Raw genomic sequence first — 18,366 nt, 5'->3', positions numbered from 1 at the left:
CTCATTTTTAAACTAGATTATTTGTTCTTTTAATGACCAATTTCTTGAGTTCTTATATATTTGAGATCAGTCCCCAAACAGGGACTTCTGGCCCACAGGTACCCTGCCCTCCAAGAGGAACAAATTAGAGAAGGGGAATTCAGCAAGATCGCCTAGGCAGTACTTGGGGCGACCTACAACAGTAGCTGCCCTTCCATGAGGATTTTCTTTCTCTGGTTTCAGTTACCTGCAGTCTCAAAAACTTGCTATATCTTTCCTTCTGACAAAGATCAGTCACATAACTCTTATTACTATGTACTACAATTATTTGTTAATCTTTCACTGTGGGCAGCAATTTAATTGATTTACTTGATTTAAGTAATCCTAATGATTAAGGAGTAGGTATGCCAATTCTCTAACTCTGACTAGGCTATAAGGCCAGAATTCCAGCGACATCGCATAAGCAGACTAAATACATATACCATTCTGAAAACATAAATGGGCTGCAGAGTGACTAATTCAATTTCGTGTAATCAATGTACCATCCCAGAAGTGGCAGGGGAAGAAACAAAACACTCAGCACATACCAGCATCAGATGTGTATTCTCCATAGTACACATAATTTGAAACATGGCTGCCCAGCACCCATGAGTTATCCTTTCATATGGAGAAAGGGACCAGTAAAAATGTCTGCAGACTTCGCTATCTTTTAGAATGTATACTGCTTTCTCCATATATTACACTTAGATCTCTTACATTTCTATTGGTGAGAGTAATTTTTATCCCATTAGATAAAAGTCACTATTATCTTTCAACAGTTAAGAACAGAGACATAAAAATTTAGTTTTGAATATCTCTGAGCTGTTGAATCAAGACAAAGACATACATAGAGACTATTGTGAACTCTGCTGTATGTGTTAATGTTGCCAGGAACAACCAGACATGTAATTCTAAGTCATAATGCTTATTCAAGCAAAGGTGAGCATCTTTATGTTCATGTAAAATTGTACCAATAAAAACAAAGAATCTTAATTGAGGGTGATCTAAGTACTCTGTAACATACTGAACACAGAACATACAGCAAATATTTGCAGTACTGAAGGTTAAAATTACGGCAATAATACTCAGAATGTTACACAAAGTAGTACAAATTAAACCTTCTACTTCCTCTTACATTTATAAAGTGTAAAGCCTGTGGGAAGGGAGCCAGATGCTGAAGTGTGCTGGGCATTTAGGAAGCAGTGCCTTCTTGCAATCTACTTGTCAAAGAGGAAGGAATCCATTTCCCGAGGACTAAAGGAAAGCGTCACAGAGAAAGGCTTCTTTGAGAAAGCTCTTTTGTCAGCGTCTATATAAACGACAGCTAAGCAATTTCCATACTCAAAGGTGTTTAACCCACCCAGCATGCACCTCACTCCCGGAGAGAAGAACCCAGTACCTGTTGTGGAAGGTGCCACGAAGTACTGTTCTCCCACAGGGCCGTGGTGGGTACTCTTTAAGCCCTAGGGAGGGTCAGTGAAGGTGGGAAGGAAGGCAAAGTGTCTTATAGCTTAGACAGGTCTCCAGCCACCCCCAGAAGCTGGGTTCAGCGCCAGCCCCTAAACTGCTGGCTCTCTTCTAGCCTATGTAGAAGCTTGACTACTGCTAGAACCACCAGCACTCCCTCAGAGACCCAGTTTTCTCTTCACACCAACTCTTAGACAATTCCACAGCCACTCTGTTAAAATCAGCAACTAAACAGTGATGGTTGGGAGTTCTTCCCCAAAATGGTTATTAATGTTTTGCTGTGTGGGGAAACCGTTTTATAGATCTAAGCCACAGTCCAGCTGCTCATTCCACTTAACATTATTTCTTTTGTTCTTTCATTCTTCAACAAAATCCTGAGATGAGCAGGTATTGGGAACACTGAAGAGTCAAGGTCACACTACAGCTAGAAAGACAGTCAATAACACTAGAAAACTAAATTAACTGAATGGATGCCCAAAATGTGGAGTATCAGGGCCTAATTAAATCTAGGGATCCAGAGGGCTTTCCAGATGATGTGCCATTTATATTTAAGCTAATACTTAGAAGGGACACTGGCTACACCAAAGCAAATGTCTACAGAACATTCCTGTGACATAAATACAGTGTCAGGATGCTCTACTTCCCTATTCACTCCTGGGGAGCAGATGTAGCATGCGCTCACGCACTGGGCATCACCTCACAATAGTTCTCCTCTAATCATAAACCCTTAACCCTGGACCACTCCCTACAGAGAGGCGTAACTTATTTTGGGAGCACACTCTCAGCCATTAAGTTGGACAGCACTGTTTCTATATCCAGCCGGACACACAAACCTAAACAACCTGTTGGTGAGAGCCATAGTGATATTACTTAATTTTTAACCATCCCACAGTCGGGAGAATCTGAATGTCAAAACCAAGAATATTTGTGCTGAGTGCAGTGTAAAACTGAGTGAGAAATCTGTGGTGGTTTGAATAAGAATGGCCACGGGCTCATGTATTTGAATGCTTCGTCACCAGGAAGTGGAACTCTTTGAAAGGATTAGAAGGGTTAAGAAGTGGCCTTGTTGGAGTAGGCGTAGATTTGTTGGAAGTCTATCACTGGGGGTGACCTTTGAGGTTTTAAAAGTCTCAGACAGGCCTAGACTCTCTTCTCTCTTTTTGTGGCTGGTGGATGGAGCTACTGCTCCAGGGTCAGGCGTGGCCCCGTGATAAGAATGAACTTACCCTCTGAAACTGTAAACCAGCCCCCAGTTAACTGCCACGGTCATGGTGTCTCTTCACGAACCAATACAACAGTGACTAGGACAAAATCCTAGAGCAGGAATTTTCATACCAAAATTTGAGATGGGTCAGGTTTTGACTCAAGGTGGACTCCAGTGTTATCTACCATAAACATCAGAACTTGTGCCTTTCTGGTCATGTTTAGCAGCTTTGGCATACAAAGTGTAAACTACTGTGGTTTTCTGCCTGTGATAATAGGGAAGTAAACTGGCGAGATGTTAACAATTGTTCGTGACTCAAAAAGGTTTTCAGTGGAATCTGAAAAGACCTCCTGTATCATAAGACAACAGCTCCCTCCCCTCTCACATACACAGAGTTATAGAATACACTCTAGGGGAAGTTTAGATATTTAGAAATTAAACTTGGCCTTACCCTGCTCTGGTCTTTGGTTTAGGACAGTAGCTTTCAAAGCTGGCTGCTTTATTAATTATTAATCTCATATTAATTATTAACCTCAATTTTAACACTGCATAAGTGAACTTCTCTTCTGGCGGACTTACTTCTCTGGATCACTTTGGTCCACAGAGGAAATTTTTCACATGCCTGGTTTAGTGAGAAGAGGCCCATGTGAAAAATGAAGACTTTAAGAGAAAAATGGGAGTGTGACTCTCACAAAAGAAAAATAGATCATGTTCTCCATATGATTTAAACTTTAACATAAAATAAAATTTCAGTTATCTGGTGTCAAGTAAAAGTACAGACTAGAACATTTCTATTGCTGTGGAAAGGACAGAAACCCAGGAGGTACCAGAATTCTGACCTGGACACACTGACAGTGGCACCAAAGAGCCATGAACGTAGACTCCTCCCTCGCGCTTACAAGTTTTTCCACATTAATCTATGACTTGGGCATGTTGATGCCTGTGTATACAGGTTAAATGGCAGCTTTTAGGAGTCAGTCTCCCCCTCCCATCATGTGGGTTCTAGGAGCCCCACTTGGGCTGTCATCTTTATCCACTAAGCCATACGGTCATTCCTGCTCTTTTATGCTTTAAGGAAGACATAAAACATCCATTTTCTAGGCCTCTTAATTTAAGTTAGTTGTTTTTTAAGTGATTCAATTATTCTTGGCATGTCATTTTAAATTTTCTGACATGTATGAAGCCCTCCCTCGTTTATGAACCTAGGAAGGACGCATATCAGGTAATCAAAGAGAAGTCTGTCTTGGCACCAATAACACACAGTATTGTAAATATAAGCAGTTATTTACCTCAAAACAACCCTGCTTCTAGATTTTAACTTTAGCTTCTAGATTTCAAGGGCAACTGAATTCCTTATCTCTTTCCCAAAACAAACTATATCCCCGTGTCAGAGTGGAGGACACGACACGGAATCTGGTTCCCACTCAGAGGGCATTTTCAATCAACTGTTCAGAAGTAGGCAGAGCTGGGGAGTGGGGTGATGTTGCCATCTCAGAGTGTGAGAGCCATGTATGCTGCAGTGGCTCCTCCTAGGTACAGGGACTTTTATTGCTTTAGCATAGAAACATGACTATTACTAGAGAGAGCACTCCTAGGTGTTCTCACTTAGAGAGGTAAGCAAACACACCCCCTTTCCATACACTTACCTTGTCCTAAATCCTGTAAGAAACAGGAGAAACTCGGGGGGTGGGGGTGGGGGTTAGTGGAACCAAATCATGCAAAAAGTAGTAGGGGCTTAAAACAGGTAACTCCAAAGCACCCACTGTACTCAGAGACAAGATGATAGTAACACAGTCCCCTTTCTCCCAAACACTGAAATGCCATTCCAAAATATTAAGAATCTGAACAAAGATACTCTCTGCTAATCATAGCTCACAGGGGCGGTGTCAGGATCCCATTCCAAACCTGCTCCTGATGTGAGTAGGCTGACCACCAGAGTCATCCCAGCCTGCTTTAGACATGACTTGGGACATTTTAGACAAGCTGAATCATGCCTAAAGGTCAAGAGCCTCTGGTCCGGCATAGGCTGCCTAACTGGAAGGCAAGCTCAGCATGAGTATCTTATGAATATGGCCAGCTTGCCAGCAGATTGGCTGGGAAGGTTGCAGTCATGGACTCAACTTTTCAGCCTTTGTCCTCAGGATAGAAGAATTTACTACGTACACAAGGAACACTGTCATTCTCGGAGTGTTGGCATCTCACTGAGAGTTACTGCCATCTGATAATGAAAAAGGCTTATGCTTAAGTTTGCCTCCATCATGACCTGCGATGCATACGTGTCCTCATGAGGAGTGGCACTACTTGCCACTTGTCCCTTGCCCTACCCTTCTTTTCCCGATCTGTTGTGAAGTCTGTACACACTATCATTGCTCCTGCCTGCTTGGGCAGCAACCAGGGGGAACAGTGGAGAATCCCAACAGTCCATTTGGAACCTGGGAACCACACACCTCATTTTTCCGGTGGTTTTTGTTCTGTTTTGTTTTGTTTAAGTGATATGAAGATAATACTAGCTCCGCAGGCCCCAGGGAAGAATGGCACCAAACACTGCCTTAGCAGGCCAATGCTCATTGGTTTCCATCTCTACAGCAGGGGCAGAGTTTCTCAAGGTTACAACTTGGTGGTCATGGTAGGTACGATTAATACTAGAAAATATGAATTTATTGCAACAGAGAAAAGAACATTCAGGTGACAAAAATACTGTTTCACTTGGAATTTTATTTTAGGTCTAGCCTTACTTAACTGAAAGTTACTTATATACAAAATGTACAATTAGGCTAACCCAGGGGTCCTTCTCACAGCAAAAATCCCCAATAGTTTCCCAGGAACATTAGGTCACCTGCCATCCTCCACTCAACCCCTGCCACCACGCAGCAGACACACTTGCCTTTCTGCTTCTCCAGGAAGGCACTACTGTGTTACTTCTTCCGGGGAACGTGGGAGGTCTCACACACCAATCCTACTAAAGCAGCCGCTCACACGGTGACAGATAAACCACCTCACATACTCTGTTTCCCAGAAGCCCCTGTACCTAAATGCACCCAAGGTTGTGTCTTCAGAATACAGGCTTACAACCTCTCCACACACGAGTGGGAATCTGAAATGGAGTGTATCTGCTACTAGCACTAAAACACTTTTTTTTAGGTCTTCAGACTTTACGCAATTTCATTTCTTTTTTAGCTATAATGAAGCAAGTCACTTGGAGTTACACAGGTGGCCTTACTGATCCTGTTCTTTGTCATCTTAATCCATTTTCCATAGTTCAGTCTGAGCCAAGCAATTAGACAGTCAAGCTCCTCAGAACTGAGTACAGATAAGTGATTTCTGGGTAGGAGCTGGGGGTAAAGTGCATGAACTTTGTGCTTTTTAGGACTTCTGTTGACTTCCTGCTCTTATTCTACTTGACTAGAAGGGCCAACAGATAGATCATAAGCCTCAGAAACAGCGACTTCTTGGTCCACCAGCATAGGCAGGACTACTGAAGAGCGCTAGGCAATAAAGTAGTTTTTAATTCCCTTTTAGATGTCGGAGGCTTGTAGTTCTCAGAACAAATTCCACGAGGATTTATTTCTTATTAACTTTCCAAGCTTTACAATCACTGCTGCTTTCTCTGAGCATCCTCAACTCCCAGAGGAGTGTGGCTGATTTCAGACACTTTAGGACATTGCCTAGCTCTGCCATGCTCTAAGAATTTCAGCCTCTAACTCCTGTGGTTAATTTCAGTGATATAAAAATCACATCTGCTATAGATATGAATACTTTGCCTTGGTATGGATCTTGGCTTATTGATACAAACTTAAAGTCAATTTTGTTATATGTATATTTTTTAAAAAAAATTATTTATTATGTATACAGTGCCTGCATGCATGCCTGCAGGCCAGAAGAGAGCACTAGATCTCATTACAGATGGTTGTGAGCCATCATGTGGTTGTTGAACTCAGTACATTTAGAAGAGCAGGCAGTGCTCTTCACCACTGAGCTATCTCTCCGGCCCCTGTTACATGTACATTTAGGCTTTTGATTAAGGTATTGTGTTTGTGCAGCTCATTTAAAAATGTAATGTATAATTAAGAAATATAGGTTAACAGATAGTTGTCTATAATAGTCAAGCTTGTTGTCATGTTAGTTTGGGTCTCTAGATGTACAGAGATTATTTCAGATGGATAGATATTCTTCAAATTTTTCAAAGACTAACAGAATATGGCATTTAATATGTTTAAGAACTTAGGACTTTTCATGACACATCTGCTCCTGGAAATACCAATCTACTTCAAGAGGATAATGTACATGGAAGAGGCTCCTTATGAAGTAGGTTAGCCATTTGAGCAAGAAACTGCTCTTGCTCAAGGACTGCTTGATGGTATGCTGTATGAACTGGACAGACAGGACCTACAGGAAAATGACTGAAGTTGCCTAAAGAAGGTAAGTAAGACAGTTCTTCAGGGTTCCTGCTTCATGAAAGAGTCTGCTAGACATGCTGCAGGACACAGAAAAAAGCAACTGACAAACTTTGCCAGTACAAGGCATAAGAGATCTTCAAATTTCCTGCTTCATGGAAAAGTCTGCCAGATACTATGGGCCTATAGGCTGAAGATGGATGTCCCAATGGTACAGAAGAACTTTGGGTGACTGTCCAGGCAGCAAGAAGTCTCCTGTCAATTCTAGAGTTTTGGAAGTTGGTTACAATGAACTTATTGTTTACTTAGGTAATATTATATCCTTCTGGAGTCTTTGATGGAGCTGAAGAAAGATCGTTACAATTATAAAAGATAGAGTAGGTCTAAAACTTTAGACTCACAAAAATAGGATAGATGATAGAATATTTTCAATAATTTGCCAAATGTAAATAAACTAAATATTGTAACTATAATTCTTGCTTGATACCTATTTTGTTATATGTAATCTTGCCACGTTAAAGTAAAAACCTTCCTTTATAATTAGACAAAAAAGGGAAGGTAATGTGGGATTCCCTTCTGTATGCTGCGAATATGTTTGATTATCACTGGTTAATAAAGAAGTTGCTTTCGGTCAATGGCTTAACATAGCCAGGCAGAAAATCTGAACAGAGGTGTAGAGAGAGAGAGTAGGCAGAATCAGAGAGACACCATGTAGCTACCAAAGGGGAAAGATGTGAGCCGCCAGCAAGAACCTTATCTGTAAACCACAAGCCTCATGGTAAAATTAAAGTAATGGAAATGGATTAATTTAAGATGTAAGAGCTAGCTAGAAATACGCTTAAGCTATTGGTCAAACAGTATTGTAACTAATACAGCTTCTGTGTGATTGTTCCAGGAAATGAACAAGCAGTCTCCGCCTACACATACCCAAGTTTTCTGTGTGTGCAACATACATATGTATGGGTGCACATTCATGTCAGTTCTTGTCGTCCCGCTTGTTTGAGACAGTCTGGCACTTTTCTACTGTGTACGCCAGGCTAACTGGCCCACATCTTCCAGCGATTATCCTGTCTTCACCTCCTGTGACCTTGTAAGAGTATTGGTATTACCAATGCAAGGACTACTACAGCTGGCTTTTACATGGGTCATACGGATTCAAACTCAGGTCTTCACACTCTGTGGCAAGTACTTTATTCACTGAGCCATTTCACCAGTCCACACCTCAGATTTTTAATGCTTTCCAAGAGTTTAACCAAAAATATTCAGGAGTCCCTTACTTTACGGTTTCTGCTAAATCAGTATGCCTTTTAGAAACAAAGGACTTCAGGGCTGATCTAATGGGAGCTCACCAAGGCCAGCTGGACTGGGACTGATGGAGCATGTGATCAAACCGGACTCTCTAAATGTGGCTGACAATGAGGGCTGACTGAGAAGCCAAGGACAATGGCACTGGATTTTGATTCTACTGCATGTACTGGCTTTGTGGGAGTCTAGTCTGTTTGGATGCTCACCTTTATAGACCTGGAGGGGGAGGGGGAGAGAAATGGGAGGAGATGGAAATTTTTAATAATAATAATAATAATTATAATAATAATAATAAAAGAAACAAAGGACTTAACAGAATCTTTAAGATTCTTTAAGGGTACTGCAGGAAAACTACAAAGATGATGACGATGCGTGTGGACACATGTAGCATCTGGAATATCTGTCTGCAGGAAACTTTTGTAATTTTGTTTAACTACAAAATCCTGACAACAGACACAATCTGAACACAGAACACTCCAAGACAGTCCAACAGAGTAGGACCATGGATTCTCTTAGGACAGAGCAGGACCACAGCCAGATTTTCTGGTTACTTACTATGATGTACCAAAAATCTGTTAGGGAGAAAGATCTCTTGCCCACATGTGTGAGGACTTTAGGTTTGATACCCAGGTGCTGCAACACAAATGTTAAAAACAAAAACAAAATAAAAAATAAAAACAAACAAAAATCTCTGCTAGCAAGCACTACGTGCTTGAGTGTGAATCTGTCTCTATGGAGCATTACTAACCCATTTTTTCAGGCTATTATCAAATGACCTACAAGAATTAGCTATTGTGTGCATTCCATGATTTTTCAAAATTTATATGACATTTAGAACATTCTCGAACAGTTAAAAAGTATTTAAAGCACTTGCCTAGGATACACGAAGCCCTCATTCGAATCCCTGGCACTATAAAACAAAAGGATACCAAAAGAAACAAGAAAAATTTGGCTGAATCTTGGCTGAGTGTCTTAGAACCAGGAGGACAGCCAGCTTGGACATAGTATATAGGCAAAGGAGAACAGAGCTGTAAGGATAACAGAGTGGAGAGACTTCCATTTCCTACTCTTACTCAAACAAACTGCGACATAAAACCCCAACAAACAAGAAATGCCCTGTCTGCAGAGCCTCCTCACTAAGAAGAACTAGAATTCACAAAATCAGTGTTATGCAGAAGTACCCTAAAGACACAGGTATTCAGACTCGAACCAAATCCTAATTCAGGAGTATTGGGTAGAGAGTGCAGAAGTGTGCAGATTTTTCTGAGCTACTCATGAGCTTTAAAAACAATCCTTCAAAAGATCCTCAGTCTAGATAATGATATTCCAGAAGTACTATGGAAGCATACAGGAATACATGAACACTGAGCACCTAACACGGTAGCATTCCCGAGCATGGAAGCAAGCTCCAAATGGGGTGGGGGCCACCAATGGCAGGAGACCTGAAATGTCAAAAGCAATTGCTAGAACCACACTAATTATTATAATTCACTGTGTGCAGAAAGCCGAATTTAGTAAGGTTGCAGGATAAAAGACAAATTTAGAAAATCAGCAAGAGTATATGGCCTTGTATGTGCAAAACCCATCCACTGAAAGCTATAAAACACTGCCGAGAGAAACTACAGATGTAGAGATGAGGAGAGATGCACTTCTTATGAGTAGGGATATTAACTGCTTACATATCAATTCTCAAATTAATATGTGTACTCAATAGTATCCTAATGAGATAAAAATGTCATAAGGGCTTATTTTTTTATACACTCTACCTGGTTCTAAAAGTCATGGATTCAGTGTATCTAAAATAATTTCAACTAAGAAACGAACAGAGAGGGTATTTCCTGACTTCATTCTCTAAAGAAACCAAAGCAGAATGTTAACAGCACCAAGACAGAGCACTGGACAGTGCAACAAATGCGGACATAAAACTACAGCGAGCAGCAAGGAAGTGGCTAGTCCTCCCAACAAGCACTGGAGCAGCATTCAATAAGCACATACATACATATGCACACACAAAACACAAGGTATCTCTATTTTCTATGGGATGAGGGAGAAAACCAGAAGCTTTGTAATGTCTATGAAGAAATGAATTGTTTTTGCTTCAGACAAGAGGTTAATATCCAGAGTTTATGAAAACTGCAGAAATTAAATACCAAGGCAATAAAACGGTCATTCACTGAATGGACAAATGAATTAAACAGACAGTGCCTAAAAGAGAAATACAAATAGTCAGTGACTACTTATAAAGTGTGCAATACCCCTAGCAATCAGGAAAACGCACATGAAAACTATGGAGATACCAGCTCACCCTAGTCAGAATGGCTGTCATCAACACATCTGACAAATGTTACAAAGGACATGGAAAGAAAGGGACCCTTATTCACTGTTGGCAGGGGAACAGACTGATATAGCCATTACGGAAATCAGTTTGAAGATTTCCCAAAAAATTAAAAATAGAAATACCATATGACTCAGCTGTTTCACTCCTAGGCATTTACTCACAGAACTCTATACTCCACCATATGAGACATTTGCATCCCCGTGTCTATCACTGCTTTATCCGTTACAGAAAGAAACCGAAATCAACTTAGTTGTCCATCAGCAGATGAATGGATAATTGTACATATGTATGTATGGACACACAGACACACACACAATTTAGCACTAAAGAAAAAACTTGATCACATAACTTGTAGGAAAATGGATAGACTCGATATGTAATATTAAGCAAAGTCACACAATCCCAGAAAGAAAAAAACCACTCATATCCCTCCCTATATTTGGAACCTAGCCAATACATTTAAAGAAATGTACACATGGGTGTAGTGTAATATATAGGAGAGAAGACAAGAAAAGCTAAATATTTGGGTATGAGGAAATACTGGATGCAAGTAATGGACACACATTATCAAAGGACAGAAAACTAATCGCGTTTCTACTTCTATTCGTTTTTGGTAGCAGATATAGATATATTCATTCAAATGTCAACGTATAAAGTCCAGCATGAAATGCCAGAGTTTGTTCTGAAAAGCTCTTCTGTCTGAACATGGCCCATGAATGGAGTTGTGTGAGAGAACTCTAGATACTTGTGAGAAAACAAGAGTCTTATGACCTCAGTATTTTCAAAACAAGGAACTGTTCTTGGAATGTGTTTTCAGGCTCCTCCCAGGTGTTTCGGATAGGAAGCGCGTCCTTCAGCTTATTATTATTGCTTGCTGGTATCATTCAATTAAATGTTTAAACTATCCTTTCGACACCCCTATGGAAAACCTTTTGGTTTTTTTTTATTTTTTTTATTTTTTTCCATGTGTGGCTTGTCCTTGTAATTGTACACTTTATTCATGTGATTCTTCTTACCCTTCAGAATACACACTGTCTGAAGCTCTAAGACAGGTTATTGCAGGAGAATTTAGTCTACCTCATTCATCAGTTCCACCCTCTCAGGTCCCACCATTTCTAGAGTGGAGACACTATTCGAACTGCAGCAGAAGGTCATTGGGTCTTTGGGTCTGGTCTAATTTTGTTTAGTGTTCTATTTTTCTTTTTTATTTGCAACATTTTGTTATTGATAAAGTTTAAAATAAATAAAATTCAAAAAGACTGAATTGTGTTCAATGGTATATTCTAGTAAATCAATAAATGTGGTTCTGAAATACAATTGAGATTCTGAAATACTATTTTATTATTATCATTTTATTGTTTTGTGTATGTTCATGTATGTCTGTGCACCACATGAGTGTAGTACCCTCAGAGGCCAGAAGAGGGTGTTGTATTCTCTAGGACTGGAGTCACAGATGACTGAGAGGCCATGTGGGTACTGGTAACAGAATCTGAGTTCTCTGGGAAAGTAACCTAACAAGTGCTCTTAACTATTGAGTCATTTTAAAATTCCACCATAATCTACTAAGCTAATGAAGCAGATCTAATTGCAAAACACAACACAACAAAACAAAACACCAGCTAATGTGGAATGTCTCGCCCACAAGGACTGTGGTTACTTAAAGAGATATAAAGTGAAACCTGATGGCACAGGCCTGTAACCCTAGCTACCTGGCAGGCTAAAGCAGGAGAATCACAAGTTCAAGGCCTGCCAGTTTCAAAATTTTAAATAGGGCTGGGGCTATAGCTCAGCGGTAGAGTGCTTGCTGAGCATCCTTGAGACAAAGAAGAAAACTTGGAAGAAGAGGGTTTGCAGAAGGCATTCTCTGAGAACTACTGTATTTGGTTACAAATCTGAAAATGCTTCCTTTCTTTCTGTACACTAACTTTGCATTGTTTAACATTTTTATTAACATATATTATTTAAGAAAGGTCTCATCTTTACCACATGTGGGGCAGAGATGAAGAAAAGGACAGACACACAGAAAAGCTGGGGTCAGATAGGCTACCCTCGCTCTGATGGTGCAGCACCAACCACACACAGGATGTAAAAATACTCTACTTGTACACACAGTCAACATTCCCACTCAAATCAGAGGAAGGCTTTGTCAATTTCCCATGAGTCTGAGGCCTTGGTCCTTGATGTGACTCAACTCAAACATACATGTTCACTCAGAACTTCACTTGCTCCATGCACATCATGACAGCTCCGCGGCCTGCTTCATTTGAGTGCTATAAAAGGGGATTTGGTAACATGCCAAATTTTAGAATCAGGTTTCAATTCTGCTACTAAGTAATAGAAAAGGCTGTACACACCGTTGACAGTAATAATAATAAGTAGTTATTGCTACAGATTTTCCAGATCAATAAATTCCCTTTCTTTTCTGGGAAAAGTGGAGATTAAACCAAGGGCCCTAAGTATACTAGGAAAGAACTCCCTAAATGAACTATGTCCCTAGCTCTGCATCAGTATTTATTAGTTTCTTTGAGACAAGGTCTCTTTATGTAGCCCTGCCAGTCCTGGAATTCACTACATAGACCAGGCTGACCTCTCACTACATAGACAAGGCTGACCTCACAGAGAGATCCGATGCCTGTGCCTTCTGGACACTGGTGGGTTGAAGAAGTGTGCCACCATGCCCAGCTTCCTCCAACACTATACACTCACTGAGCTATAAACAAAACCTGTACCTGGTTCTTCAAGTTAAAATTCCATTTCCTAAAGAAACAGCGTAATGAATAGTGGCTAGAAGTAGGAACTGTCATATTAAAGGTGAAACAGGCATGTGTAGGAAGAAAAGACAAACGAAATAGCAAAGCCAGTCATGGTTCCAAGGGAAACAGTCTAAAAACAAACAACAAACCACCCAAAAAATAAAAATAAAACAAACAAATAAATACCTAGCTAAACTGTACATCCCTGAACTGTAAAAGCTTGAAGAAATAAGAGAAAGTAAAGCAAGCAGGTTCAAGATCCAACTCAGTTTGGCAAGCACTAAACACAAGGTTCTTTCTCATGTGGAGATATAAACACTGTCCTCGCACACAGAGCCGCACATTTCTGAAGAGGCAGGCTCTCTTCCAAACACAACCATGACCAGTTTTAGGGTTTGGCTGCAGTTCTTTCTGTTTTTTTCCAACCAAGTCCAGGGCCCAATAGATGTCAAACCTTGTAAAGCAGTGGTTCTCAACATTCCTATGCTGTGACCCTTTACTACAGTTCCTCATGCTGTGGTGACCTCAACCATAGAATTATTTCGTTACTATTTCTTAACTGTAATGTTGCTACTGTTATGAATTGAGAATATCTGATATGTAGGATATCTGACATGTGATCCCCAAAGGGGTCATGACCCACAAGCTGAAAACCGCTATTGTAAAGTAATATTTGGTATCAGGCCTACCCAGTGCAACATATCAACCTGAAACACTTCTACCAGCAGGGCTAGTCCTCATCTCCAGGGCCCATACCACTCACCACACCTTTCTCTACTTTTATCTGCTCAGTCTGTTTCTCAGTTATTCCCAAGGCTTCCACTTAGACTGTGAGTAGGAACCAACCAGCCTTCAGACATCTCAGGGTATGCAACAGCAAACTCCCCCCATGCACAAGGACAAGTTCTCGAGGCTGACATCAACAAATACTTCAGCAGGAGACCGCCAGAATTGGAAGTACCACAACAGAGTCTAGGAGAGGCTCAGTATCTGTACTCTGAAGGTCAAAGGCAGGAGTCTGAACCCTGGAGGAGGATAGCAATGCTTCACTGAAGAACCATTTCAGGAGAAATGGCAGGGTAGGGACTTTGCCTCCTAGAAACTTTTCGAAATTCTAATTCTTCCAAGTATCAGGCTATGTTCAAATAAACTCTCAACACTGGAATGCTGGGGAAAATTCCACTTATAGGTTTATATATCAGTTATGACAGAATATTTGCAAAAGAAATTTGGAAATGTAGTTTCAGCAGCCACTAAGTTTTCACAGAACATTCCTGACATCATATCACATAGGAGTCATTTTAGTCAGGCGCCTTACTAGAGGACTACACACACCCCCGAAGTCCAACTTCTCAACAGACATGCCTAAAGTGATAGCAGCAGAAGCCTTTAAATCCAGCACTTAGGAGGCAGAAGCAGGCAGATCTCTGTGAGTTCAAGGCTAGCCTGGTCTACAGATGGAGTTCCAGGACAGCCAGAGATACCCAGAAGTAATCTGTCTTTAAAAAACACACCAAGTGTTAACTGGCTACAATGCTGGACTCATACAGACAGAAGACAAGTGCACAGGGTTGCCAGGGTGCTCCACTCCTTGGAACTTTTGTGGGGAGAAAGGCAAACCTAGTCCTAACACCACCCACCAATGCCTCTCATGAGGGAAATGTGTGCAGCACATACATTTTACGTGGCCTACTCTACAGCTCTTCATCAGGTCGGCTTACTCAGCAAGGGCAAGACACTTGAAACAGGTAGTTGTACATGCTCTTCTTGCCAACAGGGGGAGCACTTCCCCCACCCCGAGAGAGGATCCAGGCAGTCTCTGGTTAGAGGGGAGGAAGGGAGGCTCTCTGGAGTGCACAGCTGTGCTTCAACTGCACCCATCTCCTCTGGATGTAGTTCTACCCTCAACAACAATTACAAAGACATTAACTCCACCGTCCCGTTGTTTTTTTTTTTAATGAAGTATGGCGTCCTAGTTAAATGTCAAAAAAAAATGCAAAAACAAATTTTTGATTGTTCAAGAGTGGCTAGTTCCATGGCAACGTCAAAGGATGCCACAATTTGCTGCCAACCATACCAGGCACAAGGTTAGGCCCTCGGAAAAACAGGTGAACGAGAAGCATGTCCCTGCCCTGTAAAACGACACACAAAACACAAATGAATAACTGTCAGATGTTGCAAATAGACAGAACTTTAGACTAAAATTGGAGCACAGCCAAACATGTCCCTCTTTTTCTTGTAGAAATGTGAATTATTAGTCCTTATATTTTCCTAGTTCAAGCATAACTCTTCCAGCTACAGATGGTAGTCATCTACCAACACGAGATACAGAAAAATTAACTTTATTTTTCTTTATTTAATATTTAAGAAGATATTCCATGCTGATGCAGCAACACTTGAAACTTAGCCCAAGGGTGATAATACTATTATTAAAGGAGCGGTACGCTATCTATGGTAAATGTCAAACCCACACAACAAAGGGGCAGACTCCTCGAGAGGTCATTTAACTTTATGTATCTTATATCAGTGTGTTTTAAAATTTAACGTTGCCGATTTTGATTCCAACAAACGGGTCCCAGAGACCATGAGCAGATTTTAGCACTGACTGGTTTAGCTGCAGGATCTAACCAGCCTTCCCTAACCTTGAAGTTATAAGCATTTACAGTTAAACGGGATAGCTAAGTCTTCCGGACTGTTGAGCGACAGCCTTAAGCCCTTGGATCTAGTAATGTATTTGTTAAAACGTGTAACTCAAGTTTGCGGACAGGTGTGACAAGTGACAGCCGTTTAAAAGAACCTAGATGATGGAGGGCCGAAGCAAACACCCTGGAGAAATAAAACGTGACAGCAAGCCAACCGGGGTAAGTTAGTCCCGTTCACACTCATCTCCAAGGTGAACAGTGAGACGGGGCGGCGGGAGGCAGGTACACACTCACGCACACACACACCCCTCCCGCTTAGGCCCTCCCAGGACCCGACCAGAATGAATGAGCTCCAGGCGAAGCGCCGAGCCCGGCCGGCGATGGGGCCGCGGGCGGCCTGGCCGAACAAAGGCGCGCGGGCTCACCTCATCACCCCACTTGAGCACGTCCTTGTGCCGGTCCTTGACGGCGTGGTAGATGTGCAGGAACTGGAGGATGCCGTGCCGCCGCACGTGGTCGGCGTGGCGCTTGGTCTCCTCCCAGCTCAGCGGCGAGCCCTGGGACAGCAGCCCCATGGCCGAGTCCTCCTCCCGGCCGCAGCTCCGCCCTGGGGGCGCCCTCGGGCCGCGCGGCGGGCGTCCCGTCCGTTCCCGCTCCGGCTCGGACCCCGCCGCGCGGGTGACAGCCCGGGACGCGGTCTCTCGCCACCGCCCGGTCTCGCGCTCCCACGCCCGCCCTGCGGCCCAGGCCGCCGCGGCAGCGCTCCACTCGGCGCCGCCGCTGTGTCGTGCACGGGCTTCCTACTTGCGAAGCGAAGCTGCGCCGGCACCGAGCATGCCCAGTTCCGCGCCTGCCGCTCCGTGCGCCGCGCTCCGGATTTTATAGGCTGCGGTGGGGGCGGGGACCGAAGCGGCGGGGCGGGGGCGGGGCCTGGGGCGGGGGCGGGGCTCAGGCCAGGGGCGTTCGCGGGTGGCCTGGCTCTCAGCAAGTAAGAACAGAGAAGTCATAATCCCAAAAGATAAAATCCGGGTCAAGAAAAAATGATGGAATGGATGTAAAGCGGACCAGATTGTTTTTTTAAGTGGGAAGGGGGCCTCATGCTTACAAAATGGTGAGAGACAAAAAAAATGTGTTGTGGAAAATATTAACTCGGGAGTCAGCTGGAATATCTACTCAACTCTTCGAACCCGTATAAAGTTAGACTAATACTTCTTAATGGGTGTTGTACATGGCTTGGATTTGTAGAGTCGATTGCTGGTGATTTACATGAATTCATGTGTCTACAAGGGGTCAGGCATATAGATGCAGTCACTGTAAATCGTCTAAGTTAACTATTTGTCTATGGGATCTGATTGGCACAGACATCATTCATTGTGCAGAAGAAGTCTTGTGACTATCTCCACATGGGCAGTGTGAGGAGCAGCCTTCAGAAGTTTCCCCACTTCAGAACCTAGGATTCACCCAGCACCAGGTTGGAGAGCTTTACCATGCGTGCTGAAAGCACTAAGAGCTGGATTTGGTGGGAATGAAGGGAACGTAGCACCTTGCCCCTGAATAACTGTTCGATTAATGTTTTGCAACTGGATAAATATATGCAGTAACTAGCTGATCCATTCCTGGACAGAGGGCAAAAAGCATTTATTACACCCTTTCTCCTAGACTGTAGTTACACTTTTTTTTTTTTAATGTACTTGGAGACAGACAAGATCTCACTAGTAATCCAACCTGACCTTGAACTACCTGGAGCTTCCTGAGTTGTGGAATTATAGGTATGAACTTCTACACCTGTCTTAGAGTTAATGTTTAATAAACACTAGTCACATTTAATAAACACTAATCAATGAATGCATGACAAGAATATTTTCTCACTACCTTCATATTGAATGTGCCCATCAAAGAACTTGGGACCATGGAAACTGAAGGTATGCTGTGATTTCCACAGTGGGGGTGTATGTAAGTGTGCGTGTGCACAGGTTAGGTGATATCTGAGGAGACAGTGACATTAATGAGAGGAATAAAAAAAAAAACCCAACTCATTCAAATTTTCCCCCGCCCACTTAACCTCTGCTGCTTACAACCACTACCTTACTGTGTGCTTTCCACCAGCCCTCCTGCAAAGGGATGGCCACTAACCACTGTGTTCTGGTCCTCTTTCACTCTGTCTGCGTGACTGGGATTCTCCAGCTGACACACCCCTTTGAGCCCCGGTTATTCTGTCTTGTGCCTGAATGTGTATACACCTCTG

The 18,366-nt window shown here is 42.3% G+C and overlaps 1 protein-coding gene across 3 annotated transcripts in view; it reads right to left on the bottom strand.

Annotated features, from left to right (window-relative positions):
* Positions 1-16,940, bottom strand: part of Gclc (glutamate-cysteine ligase catalytic subunit) — a 42,370-nt gene extending 25,430 nt beyond the window's left edge. The window contains exon 1 of one of the 3 annotated variants that reach the window (XM_048424021.3): positions 16,547-16,940. In XM_048424021.3, coding sequence (XP_048279978.3) covers positions 16,547-16,696 — 150 coding nt within the window. In that variant the 5' untranslated portion in view covers positions 16,697-16,940. The remainder of the gene's footprint in view (positions 1-16,546) is intronic. The other 2 variants (XM_048424020.3, XM_048424019.3) reach the window with 2 other exon arrangements.
* Positions 16,941-18,366: the final 1,426 nt, after the last annotated feature.

This window comes from Myodes glareolus, chromosome 4 (assembly GCF_982192425.1).
Source record: "Myodes glareolus chromosome 4, mMyoGla1.1, whole genome shotgun sequence".
NCBI lineage: Eukaryota > Metazoa > Chordata > Mammalia > Rodentia > Cricetidae > Myodes > Myodes glareolus.
The sequence above is the reverse complement of the archived record's forward strand: the minus strand, read 5'-3'. Positions and strand labels throughout refer to the sequence as shown.